General features: G+C 58.2%; 1 protein-coding gene across 1 annotated transcript in view; it reads left to right on the forward strand.

Moving 5' to 3' along the window:
• The window catches only part of MYOM3 (myomesin 3), a 76,697-nt gene that overhangs the window by 6,853 nt on the left and 56,890 nt on the right, over window positions 1–12,954 (forward strand). Inside the window, exons 4-11 of the mRNA XM_006777545.2 lie at window positions 782–941; window positions 1,888–2,045; window positions 6,285–6,380; window positions 8,564–8,652; window positions 10,177–10,221; window positions 10,665–10,805; window positions 12,155–12,316; window positions 12,603–12,744. Of these exons, the coding sequence (XP_006777608.1) occupies window positions 782–941; window positions 1,888–2,045; window positions 6,285–6,380; window positions 8,564–8,652; window positions 10,177–10,221; window positions 10,665–10,805; window positions 12,155–12,316; window positions 12,603–12,744 (993 nt within the window). The remainder of the gene's footprint in view (window positions 1–781; window positions 942–1,887; window positions 2,046–6,284; window positions 6,381–8,563; window positions 8,653–10,176; window positions 10,222–10,664; window positions 10,806–12,154; window positions 12,317–12,602; window positions 12,745–12,954) is intronic.

Raw genomic sequence — 12,954 nt, forward strand, 5'->3', positions numbered from 1 at the left:
CGGGGGGGCCTGGGTCCTGGTCCTGGCTGACCCGAAGCAAGTCACTGAGCCGCCGGTGTCTGTCCTGTCGAATGACGAGACTAGCCCAGCCGGTGTGTCTCAGTGGTTGAGCGTCGAACTATGAGCCAGGAGGTTGTGGTTCGATTCCCAGCCCAGGCACATGCCTACCCCCAAACAGAGCAGCAGCTGCCGGTTGAGGCTCTCCTGGCTGACCCGAAGCAAGTCACTGAGCCGCCGGTGTCTGTCCTGTCGAATGACGAGACTAGCCCAGCCGGTGTGTCTCAGTGGTTGAGCGTCGAACTATGAGCCAGGAGGTTGTGGTTCGATTCCCAGCCCAGGCACATGCCTACCCCCAAACAGAGCAGCAGCTGCCGGTTGAGGCTCAGTCCCCAGGAGGGGGCCTGCAGGAGGCAGCCGATCGATAATTCTCTCTCATCATTGATGTTTCTTCCTCTCCCTCTCCCTTCCTCTCTGAAATCAATAAAATATATTAAAAAGAAATAAATAAAATAAAATGGCAAGACTAATGCCTGTCCACTTAGTTGCAGTGAAAACAGGAGGGACAGTGGTTTGTGAAAGGGCCTTGCAAACCATATTGAGAGCAGCTATTATGCACCTTCTGTAAGCAGGGCCCAGGCACGGTATTTTGGAGGCAAGAGAGGATTAAAAGTTGCTCTTGTCCTCAAGGAGCGTAAAATACAGGTGGCAATGCTGGGCGTGGGGATGGCACTGCCCTTCCCCAACTCTGGGTCCTCAGCCACTGAGTCCTCTGTCGCCACAGGGAGGCCCAGCTGAGGCGCCAAACCTCCACCGTGGAGCTGGAGGAGCGAGGACAGAGGCGCGTGGGCTTCGGCAATGACCTGGAGAGGACCGACATCGCCTTCCTCCGGACCCAGTGGCTGCTGCGCCAGAGCCGCGACCGGAAGGAGCTGAGACGGCGGGTGAGGGGATGGGCTGGGGACCCCAGGGGCTTGAGGCCTGGGACCCATCGCATGCCACCCACCTCACTCTACCCCCTTCTCTCTCTTTTTCTAAAATATATTTTATTGATTTCACAGCGGAAGGGAGAGGAAGAGAGAGATAGAAATATCAATGGTGAGAGAGAATCATTGATTGGCTACACCCTGCACACACCTTACTGGGGATTGAGCACGCAACCCAGGCATGTGCCCTGACCGGGAATCAAACCGTGACCTCCTGGTTCATAGGTTGGTGCTCAACCACTGAGCCACACCAGCTGGGCTCTCTACCCGCTTCTCAAGGAGCGGCTGGACATCAGGAAAGAACCCCGGCCCTGGACGTGGACCTGGGTTTGAACCCCGGTGCCCCATCCCCAGCTGTGTGACCTTAGACAAACCACTGATTCCTCCTGAGGCTTTCTCGTCTGCAAAATAGATGTCTGTGGTTGTACCAGCCCCATGCTGAGCAGTGAATTAAATGAGACTGAGCTTCTAACGTCACTTTCCCAAGGCCCAGAACTCAGCAGGCCCTCGGGAAATCTATTCCTGACAAATGTCAGGGGTTGAAGTCACACTCTGTACCCCCTCCCTGGGCAGGAGAGCAATGCCCATGGTTTTCACATATTAACTCATTGGGTCCTCACTCCAGCCCCACAGGAGGGCGGGGAATGTTATTATCAGCCATTTTGCAGAAGAGGAACCTGAGGACTTGCCTATGGTCTCACAGCGGGGAAGTGGTAGAGGTCGGCCGTGACCCCGGCCCGCTGGGTCCACGGGTCATGGGCCGCACTGCCTCTCCGATGCTGCTGAACGCTCCAGCTCCCGTGGATCTGACTCCAGAGCCGGGTGTCGGGGAGAGGTGGCCGTGAAGATGGGGGGGAGTTGGTGCCCAGGCTCAGAGGGGTCACGGACCTGCTCCTGCCTCCAGACAGAGGAGAAGGTTCGGGAGGCCAAGGAGCTGAGGGAGCTGTGTTCCGGCCGCGGGCCCTGGTTCTGGATCCCACTTCGCTCCCACGCCGTCTGGGAGCGCACCACGGTCCTGCTGACCTGCACCATCCAGGCCTCGCCGGCACCCCAGGTCACCTGGTAAGACACTGGGGCCGGAGAGGAGGGCCCTCGCCTCATCTCTATGGTTACGTGAGTGTGAGTTCCTTACTCCCAACATCCTCCAGGAGCCCAGCCCCTCCCGCAGCAGTTCCTGCTGCCTTAGAAAAGCTGCAGCCCTGCCCAACCCCCCCCCACCCCCACCCCAAACAGAGCAGCAGTTGTTGGGGAGGCTCAGAAGCGGGTATTCTTAGCTGCCTCCCAGCCAGCCTGGGGCTAGAAGACTGAGCCACCAGGGAGCCAGCACTTGTAAAAATACGATTCTGGCGGCATGAGAAGGCAGCTGCTCCCAGCTGGGGATCTCCAGGGTTAGAGGATGCGGGCAGGAGGCAGGGAAGGGGGCAGGGGAGCAGGGGAGGGGGCGGGGAGGACAGGGGCCCTACAAGGAGGAACTCAGGCCTAGAGTGGGAACCCTACACTCCAGCCCTAGCTCTCTCTCCCTCTACTAACTCACTGTGTGATCTTAGCTACATCTCTTAATCTCTCCAGTCCTGCCTTAGTTTTCTATTCTGTAAAATGGGTTGAAGACCTCCTGTCCAGCTTGCATGTGCTGAGGATCTAATGCCACAACAATGTGGAAGCTCTCAGAACTTGAAAGGTGCTCGAAAAGCAGGAGATGTCATTCCTGGGGGCTGGCAGGTGTCTCCTGAACAAGCTGGTGGAGATGGGAGTGGGCATGGCCATGTTTGGGTTCTCGGTTCTATGACTGAAGGAGGCATGTCCTTCACACAGCTGAGCCCACTGCTTCCTGAGTTCCCCTGAGTCTAAGGCCCATTATCACTCACACTGGAAGATAAGGGTTTTCAGCCAATATGTACAAGAAGTATACTCTGTCCCAGGCCCTGGCTCGGGCACCAAGGTATAGAAATGACTCAGACACGGCCTCACCTGGAGGAACTCTCAGCCCAGAAGAGAAACATCGACACACAGAAATGAATTCATGAGTGACGTTTGAGCTAAAAGCGTGAAGATGGAGGAGGAAGTGGCTACCTCCACCTGGAGGATCCAGGAAGGCTTCTCGGAGGAGGTGCCACATAAGCCAGATCTAGAGGGTGAACAGACCATGGTCTAGAGGAGAGAGAAGATAAGCACACAAAAAACGAGGTCACAAAAGAAAAAGCAACACCTAATACTTGAACCCGCTTTACATTGACTCAGCACTTTTCTCTCATTTGAGCCTCGAGGCCACCCATGAGGGAGGGACTATTGTCCCCATTTCATAGATGAAGATATCAAGGCTCAGAGAGGCCGTGTGTCCTAGGATTCAAATTCAGGTCTTTTGCCTTCCAGCCCATAGCTCTTTCCATGGCCGAGAGAGTAGGAACGTCATAATTATAGTTCTTTTTTCTTTTTCTTTAAAGCACACATAGTGCTTTGGAAGTCAGAGAAATAGAGAGCACTTAGGCCAGGAGCACTCAAGAAAGGCATCTTGAGGGTGTTGACACTGGGGCAGGCCATTGCCAGGTGGCATTCATTCAAACAAGTGTGCCAGGCACCATGCAGGGCACTGGAATGCTGTGGGGTCCAAAGCAGTGCCTGCCTGCAAGTTTCTGGTCCCGTAGGAGGACCGCGTCCGACAGCTGGGCTGGGCCAAGTGGGGGTCAGGCCTCAGCTGTCCTGGCCCAGCAGCCAGCCCTGCCCTGCCCGCCCTGGCACTGAGGCCCACCTCGGAGACATTCTGTGGGAGCCTCTCCACAAGGGGCTCATTTCTACCCCTGCCAGCACTGTTGCCACAGCAGGGCGACGTTGCCACAACAGCATTCCTTGTTTGTAAGGGGTGGGAGCCAGGCCCGGCCCACCTCCCGCTGCAGGGACTCAGGTGGCGTCTGTGGCTCCTGGCTTCGGGGGCTGGTTTTCCATCATCAATCACCTCCCACAGGACCACACGTCATCCTGGGATTGGCCTCCAGAGCTCTGTCCAGGCCCCAGGAGAGACCCAGCCCCCAGGCCGGGAGGAAGATCCTGGCCCACCAGGCTTGTCAGGAGCGTCCTTCATTCAGCAATTATTGAGCACTTCCTGAATGCAGGGCCAACAACAGGGCAGGGTAGGCCAGGCCCCCGTCCGGCCATGTTAATGCTGCAGAAGCGGGCCCTGGACATGATTCTACCTGATTCCAGAATCAATCTCCTAGGCCGAGCAGCCTTAAAAATTAAACTCTAACACCAAATATGTAAAGAAAAATATAAACTTTGAGAACTCTTTTATGTGGCCATCTCTAAGCCAGGCTCTGGGCTGGGCGTCTGCCCTCACTGTCTCATTTAATGCTATTTTATGATTGGCGGCCACTTGGGATCATCAGCACAGCCCATGCCAACGAGGGCCCACTGTACAGGCAGGAGAAGCCCAGAGAGAGGGCGAGATGAGCACCGAGGTCCCTGGCAGTCCAGGTCATTCCCAGAGCTGGCCAGGCTGAGGTGTCTGGAATGTCCCGATGTGGAGAGGAGGGGGCGGGGCTGACCTTGGCCTCCAAGCCTGGGAGAGGTGGAGAGGCTGGGCACGCAGATGAGGCACCACCTCCCCACAGAAGACCTAGTTGGGTTCCTTTCAGAAGAGGGTGTAGCCTGAGGTTTATGTGGTAGAGCGTGGGCAGGGCACTGTTTGGTTGCCATGGAGACAAACAGGGCAAGGCGTGGGAGAGCCAGGTCCAAGGAAGGCAATGCACTGAGGCCAGGGTGCCCTCTCTCGGCTGAGGCCTGCTGTCAACTGCAATCACCACTGGGGCAGAATGTCCATGCAACAGCCTCATAGTCGCAGAGAGGCCCAGAGAGGGGGACTGACTTGCCCGAGGTCACACAGCAATATGTGTCAAGGCCTCGTAACCTTCACAGACTTTCATCTACCAGCCCTGACTCAGGCTCCAGACCTCCCGCAATGGCCTATGGACAGAGGCAAGACCATCACCTCAGAGGGGAGAGCAGGACCCAGGGTGCACAGGACACAAGCAGCGGCATCCAGGGGCAGAGGGAACCCGCTGGGCCACCTTTGGGAATCACCTGAGTGTTTCAAGCACACCGATGCCCAGGTCCCACCTCCAGAAATTCTGATTTTAATTCTGGGGTGCAGCCTGGGCAAGGAGAGTTTTTTAATGGTTTAAATAAGATAGTTTATTTTTCTTCCATAAAAGTGTCTGATGTAGACAGGGTGGGGCTGCCGTGGCATCTCGGCTCCCGGGTTACTCAGGGATCAGGCCTGGTCTTCCCTCTGCCAGACGGCAGTCATCCCGGCCACAGTCTGCCTCGGGGTGGAAGGAGATGACACAGAAAGAGGCGGGAGCAGCCACATGACACCTGTTTTCCTTTCTGTTGACAAGACTCAGTCACATGGCTACACCTACCAGAAAAAGAGGCTAGGAAAGATGCTATATAGTTAGGGGCTCAGGGATCATTTCTGTCCCTTTAGTTTAAGAGGAGAATGTCTGTAGGAGAATAATTAGTAGTTTCTGATGCCAATTCCTAAATTCTTATGTTTCAAATCTGGGCATGGAGATTTTTTTTTTTAATATATTTTATTGACCTTTTACAGAGAGAAAGGGAGAGAGACAGAGAGCTAGAAACCTCGATGAGAGAGAAACATCGATCAGCTGCCTCCCGCACATCTCCCACCGGAGATGTGCGCGCAACCCAGGCACATGCCCTTGACCGGAATCGAACCTGGGACCCTTCAGTCCGCAGGCCGATGCCCCATCCACTGAGCCAAACCGGTTAGGGCTGGGCATGGAGATTTTTAAAGTTGCCTCTAGTGTTTCAAGAATCAAGATAAAGAGCCGCTGTTCTGAGGGGTCGGCAGGGAGGGAGGTAGGGATGGGCGTTCCTTCCTTGGCTGCCTGCCTCAGAGGAGAGAAAATCTAGGGCCTATTCCCTGGAGGTACCCCGATATGGGGAGGAGCAGCTATCCCTAGTTACATGCCCCCTCTTCTCTGCCCCCAAGTAGAGGAATGAACTTGAGAGCATCTATAATGTTCAGGGCGCTGGAGAAAAGCTTTCCACATCTTATCCTATTTAATCGGTGTAACAACCCTTCAAGGTTGGTTGCCTTGCTTACACCCATTTCTCAGATGAGAACAACCGAGGTTCAGATCAGTGAAACTGCTGCCCAGGATCACACAAGCGAGTAAGCAGCACAATGTTGAGGTTGGAACCCAGGTCCGAGAGGCTCCAAATCCTTCCCACTCGCTCGAAACCACACTGCCCGCCACAGCTCGATGTACTGTGTCTCCCCAGGTACAAAAATGACATGCAAATCGATCCCCGCCTCTCCCCGCCTGGAAAGTACCGAATCACCAACAACTACGGGCTGCTGACCCTGGAGATTAGGAGGTGAGACAGAGCCATGAGCCCCAGGCCCCATACCCCTGAAGCAGGAGTCCCAACCCTTCCTCCGAGCTGTTTCCGGAGCGCGCAGCATCTTCAGAAGTGTCTGGGGTGCTTGTTGAAACACCAATTCGTGGAAGGACCCTCCTCTCACCCCCAGAGATTCAGATGAAGTAGGTGTGGAGTGGGGCCCAGGCATCAGTATGTAACACACAACCCCATGGGGTTCCAATGCCTTGGAATACACAACGAGAAACGTGGGCCAGAGGCTAGTAGCAAGGACTGAATGCTGAGCGAGGAAAGTTGGGAGAGCTCCTTGCGGGGGGAGAGAAACCACAAGTCCTTACACACACACGTGCATGCACTCACACACACTCACACACGTGCATGCACTCACACACACTCACACATGTGCATGCACTCTCACACACACACTCACACACACGTGCATGCACTCACACACACTCACACACGTGCATGCACTCACACACACACACTCACACACACGTGCATGCACTCACACACACTCACACACGTGCATGCACTCACACACACACACTCACACACACGTGCATGCACTCACACACACTCACACACGTGCATGCACTCACACACACACGTGCATGCACTCTCACACTCACACACGTGCATGCACTCACACACACACTCACACACACGTGCATGCACTCACACACACACGTGCATGCACTCGCACACACTCACACATGTGCATGCACTCACACACACAAGTGCCAGGGGAAGCAGTTGGAAGGGGGAGTTAGGCCTTTCGGGAGATGGTGAGTCTAAAGCTAGGTTTTGCAGGAAGAGACCACGCGTGTGGGGGAAGGCACGTAAGCAGTCCCCAAGTATGCATGACTCATGGGCTGCCATGTGTTGGTTCCTCCCAGCCCCAAGCCCTGTGCTCGGTGCTGCATAGTCAGGGGCAGAGCCCACCACTGTTCTTGCAGGGAAGTCTGTGGCAGGTGAGGAGACAGAGGCTGCGAGAGGTCAGGGTCCTGCACAGCTTTCACAGGGCAGGGCCGGCGTTTGAGCCAGTTCCCTCCATCTGGGTTCCTCCCCATACACCAAACCCTCTACTTCAGGGGTCCTCAAACTACGGCCCGTGGGCCCCCTGCGGCCCGCCGAAAACATTTATCCGGCCCGCCGGGTGTTTTTGCCGCCGCTGCCTGTCCTGCCTAGCAGCCGACTCGTCCCGGGCCCGCAGTGCACATGTGTGGAATGTCTGAGGGACAGTGAACTGGGCCCCTGTTTAAAAAGTTTGAGGACCTCTGCTCTACTTCAACCAGCTGGGGCTTCAGAGACACGGGTGTGAGCCGGACGCCGATCCTACCCTCCGAAGCAATGGAGGGGCACACGGATCAACACCTGGCCATACAATGCTACAGAGGGAGGTGTCCCTGGGTGGCGAAGCCAGGGAAGGCAGGCAGGCCTGGGGGTGGCGGTGGGGGGTGCTTGTAGAGGCAGGTGGGACTGGCTCTCAAAACAAGAGGGATCCCTGCCCTGAGCTGCCAGCGGGGGAGAGGGGACACCGAGGGGCCTCTCTGCTGGCTGATAGGTGCCAGATGGGCCCCATCCTGCCAACTACTCTGTCACTAGGTGCCTCTGGGATGGAGCTGGCCCAGGCCTCCACTGCGAACATGACAGGGTTGGCCTGGGTGGTGGGGAGACCTGGGCCTGAGATTGAGAATACCTGGGCATCGGGCCCAGTTCTGCCACGGACTGGCAGTGTGTCTCGGCAAGCCTGTGCCCGGAGCCTGCTCCAGGCCTCTGATCTGCAGGTGTTGATGGGGGAGGCCATGCCTGGGAGAGGGCTTTCCACCCTAAAGCTGGTTGAATTCCAGTTGCTGTGTGACTCTGGGCTCGGCACCCAACCTCTCTATTGCTGCTGAGTCAGCAATAACCATCATCGCATCAGAGCACTGTCACCTGAGAGGGGTTAGGTGATGTCAGCTCCCCAGTTCCCAGAGGTGGACACGGCATGGAGGGGGCAGTGGCCAGCCCACAGGCCCACGGCGTTTCAGAGGTGGAGCCGAGCCAGAGCCTGAAGTCTCCCCAGCCCCAGGCCTCCCTGTTAAGCCCCACCTTTTGCACCCACAGCTGGGGACTTGGGTTTCCCAGAGAGCCCAGCAGTCTTGGGGGGCACTTCTCTCTCTCTCTCTCCTCCTCAGGTGCACCATGGAGGACGCAGGCACCTACACGGTGAAGGTGAAGAACGCTTACGGCCAGGCCTCCTCCTTCGCCAAAGTCCTTGTCCGCAGTAAGTCCTCCCGCCCCCACCGGCCAGGCCGGCCCACAGCACACCCAGGATGAGCAGATGAGGGCCTGAGTCTGCGGTCAGGCTCCAGGAAAGGCCCCGGCGCAGGGGTGTTCGGCCGGGGATCAGGTGACCAGGGCAGCCAAGGAGATGCTTGCTTCCCTGGGTTCTTTGGAGCAAGTGGGAGTCCCTGCCCTCAGCCTGCACAACCTAGACAGCCGTCTCCGAAGAGTGCTTATCCTGTCGGGCTGGGCTTGGGTGCAGGTCAGCTCAGGGCCCCTGAGGGTGACCTGGCCCTGCCTGCCCTGCTGAGGGCTCCTCAGGGGCAAAGGCCAAACCCACCAACTCCCTCCCCCCGACTCCCAGTGCCCCATTTGGCTGTGCCCAGAATCAAGCCCGAGGTCAGGCTTCAGGCCCCGCCCCCTCTGCCCGCCCATCCTCCCCTCACTTCCTCCAGACCCCGCTACCCTCTCCATCAAGGCCAGCAACTTCGGATCCACCAGGCTTCTTCTTGGGCCCCAGACTCCAGCCAGGTTCTCACTGAGACCACCCACTGCCTGCCACCCCACCCCGCCCCTGCTCTCACCTCCGTAGCATCTGTGGGGGTCCTCGTGGGAGGCCTTGGGCTGGGAGGCAGGCGCTCTATGTTCTCATCCTGAGTCTTCCACTGACTCTGTGTGACCTCGGGCAGCAGGTCCTGGACCTCTTCCCAGGGACCAATGCTACATGACAGCTTCCGGCTGGTTGGGCGATTATACCTCAGTTTGCTCATCTGTCTAGGAGGGTTATAAGGGCACCAACCCACAGGCCTATTGTGGAATTAAGTTAATATGCGGCACGTGGTACTTACTACGTGACCAGAAGCGTTCTTACTATTCTCTGGTGTCTATGCCAATAGCTATTTGGATTTCACCCTTAAGCCCCCTGATGGCTCCCTTAGCACTCCCCATCCCCTAACCCCCCACCTCACCCCAAAACCCTGGTCTGACCAGGCTCTACCTCTATGAAGACTATGTGATCCTGGCCGTGAGTTGGGCAAGGGAAGGAAGCCATTTATTTATTTACTTATTTAAAATTTTTTATTGATTTCAGAGAGGGAGAGAGAGAGAGAATCATTGACGTTGCCTCCCACTGGGGATGGAGCCCGCAACCCCGGCATGTGCTCTGACCAGGAATTGAACCGTGAGTTCCCGGTTCATAAGTGGACGCTCAACCACTGAGCCAGTAGAGGACGCTCAACCACTGAGCCACGCCAGCTGGAAAGGAAACCCTTTATTGAGCACCTCTGGCTGAGGCTTTGTTCACGTGAATTCACTTGTTCAGAGCCCCACCACCACCAGGTCGGAATCGCAGTCCCCATTTCACCGAGGTAGAAACTGAGGCACAGAGGGGTGAAGGAGCTTTCCCAGAGCCCAAGGGGGAGCCCCTCTGTTGAGCAGGACTCGAACCCACACCAGGGCCATGCTGCCGCAATCTAGCAGGAACGTGGTCTGAACCGCCTCCGACTCCGCGTGCTCTGCCTTTCAGCTTACCTGGGGAAGGATGCCGGCTTCGACTCGGAGATCTTTAAAAGTAAGGAGGCCGGGGGAGGGCTGAGCCTTGCGACTTCCCGTCAGGCCGCCCACAGCCCCCCTTTAGAATACAGCCGTCCATTGCCCACTAAGGAATGTCCCCATGGGTTGGCCTCTGAGCTGTTAACATTTGCAGGCTGGTTTCTGGGGGTCCCAAGGCAGCTGCCAGTCGCCCAGTCGCCCAGTGGCCAAAACGGAGCGAAAAGAGCAAAGGCAAAAAGACAAATGGACGTGACCTTTGGGCGGTTGCTCTTACAGCTCATCTGGTCCCACCTAGATCATCTCTCCCCCACCCCAGGACCAGGCCCCCCTCCTCGTTAAAAGCACCTCGAGAACTGTGACTAGAGAGTGAGGACACCCCAGAAGGGTCCTTGCTCCCACCCAAGCCCCAGGCCGGGCTGGCGGCCTCAGGAGACTTCTGTCCTCCATGTCGGACCCCCTTAGGACTGATGTTCGGCCCCATCGTGGACTTCACCTCAGTGCTGAAACCGGTCTTCGCCCGCGAGAAGGAGCCCTTCTCCCTGACCTGCTCATTTTCAGAAGACATATTAGACGCGGAGCAGAACATTCAGTGGTTCCGAGACGGTAGGACCCCCGTCCCGGGCCCCAGCCTTTGGAGGCAGACGTGGAAGGGGGACTGCAGCCCTGGCTCCGTGGCCCACCCTGGGCCCTGAGCATCCGTGTGGCAGGGCAGGGGGAGGCCCAGGCGTTCAGGGGCCCTCGGCCTGGGAGGAGGGGGGAAGCCGCTGCCCATGGAGAGCCTGGCATGGTCAGGCCCTGGCTCAGTCCTAAGAGTGAGCGGTGGCACCCACAGCCACAGGAACAGAGGCCAAGGCGAGGGGGCAGGAGGGCACCAGGGGGTTCAGGGCAGCTTGTGACAGTCGTGCAGGGCTTTGCAGAGTCCGGGGGTGGGTGCTGGTGAGTAAACACCACCCGGGAGCTGGAAGACCCGCGTGGCACAGGCAAGGCAGCAGAAGGCCGGTCAGATACGGCAGAGAGGTGCCCGGCCTGGGAGGAGGACGGCTGGACCTCCTGCCCACCTGTGTGACCAAGGCCCACAGCCAAAGGACCAGGAATACAGCCGCCCCACCCCACCCCAGCACCGCAGGTCTGAGCCGGGCAGGCTGCACCTGCCAGGACAGGGTGGGGCGGAGGAGGGGAGGGGCCACGGGGAGCCCCGAGGAACAGCTGCAATTACCAGTGTAGATGTTTTCCCAGCCTGTGGGTCTTCCAGAATAGAGGTGCCGACAGGAGGGAGGGGCCTGGGAGTGGGATAAAGAGCAGGACGGCCCAGCAGTGTGGCCCTGGGGTGGGGCCCACGCCCTGAGTCCCAGAGCCCCTTCCTTAGTCCCCATTCCTCTTCCTAAGGTCCCACCCACTGAGTCCCCATTCTCCTCGATGACCCCTACTCCCCAGTGAGCCCTCTACCCTCCTCACGGCCACCCCAGCTCTCTCAATGAGCCCCACCCCTTTTCTGAACCCCCCTCAACAAGCCCTCACTCCCTTCATTCAGTCACTATCCCCCTTCACGGAGCTCCCACACCTTCCTAGAGCCCCAGCCCCGTCAGTGGGTCCCCGGTCCCCTCACAGAGCCCCTGACCCTCACACAGGCCCCATCTCTTGTTTTCACGTTCTCACAGAACCTCCAACTGCTCACTGAGCCACCCACCCAGCCGTTTCCCTAAATCCTCATTCCCCTGGTTGAGGTCCCAAACCCCTTCCCTGGGCCCTGCCCCACCCCCAAGCCTTCTGGAGAGCTCAGTGGTCACCTTGGCAAAGCCCTGGAGGCCACCTCCCCCTCCCAGACTCCCCAGCTGAGCCTCAGGCTATCACCACGCCAGCCCCACCTCTGCCTGGACCCCCAGGGCATCTGCAGGTTCCCAGGTGAGGCCGGGATCCCCCATGAGCTCACACGGGACCCCTCTCCTCATCAGGGAGGCAGGTGAGGTCCTCAGGACGCCGGCAGACCCTCTATGCAGACCGCCAGGCGTCCCTGCAGGTGTCCTGCGCCTACAAGGAGGACGAGGGGCTCTACACAATCCAGGTGCCTTCGCCCCTGGGGCCCCGGGAGCAGAGCACCTACGTGTTTGTGAGAGGTGAGTGGGGGCGGGGCAGAGGGACCGCTGACGCCCAGAGACCAATTGTCCACATGCGAGGTGTAGAGTGGCCCCCAGTAGTCCCCCTGCCCAGATGCTGTGGTTTGAGAGGAGGACGCTATTATTCGGGTCCTGGTCTTCAAGATCAGCCCTGAGCCCCTGGACGGGGAATGGAAAAGGATGCTGGGCGGGCATGGGAGGGAGCCGCTGCCCAGTGGACATGGACTGAAAGAGCCTCCCCATCCCCTCTCTCCCCGTCCGCCCTCTCACCCCACCCGGGTTTCAGATGCTGCAGCAGAGAACATGGGGGCCCCGGGCTCCCCCCTGAACGTCCTGTGCCTGGATGTGAACACAGACTGCCTCATCCTGACCTGGACCCCGCCCAGTGACACTCGGGGCAGCCCCATCACCGGCTACTCCATTGAGCAGTGAGTCAGCCGCCTGAGTGCAGAGTCCCTGGCGGGGAGGCTCGCCCTCTGCCTGGCTGTGAGGACAAGAATGGGGCCACAGGAGAGGGAGCCCCATGCCTAGTCTCCGAACAGGGCAGAAGGTCGACTGTGCTGCTCACTTTAGGGGCAATAAAAGGCTGTTCAGTGAAACTCCACCCTGGAGTCAGCCGCTGGCCTCTGGGTTGTTTA

The sequence above is a fragment of the Myotis davidii genome, unplaced genomic scaffold (genome assembly GCF_000327345.1).
Source record: "Myotis davidii unplaced genomic scaffold, ASM32734v1 scaffold149, whole genome shotgun sequence".
Lineage (NCBI taxonomy): Eukaryota > Metazoa > Chordata > Mammalia > Chiroptera > Vespertilionidae > Myotis > Myotis davidii.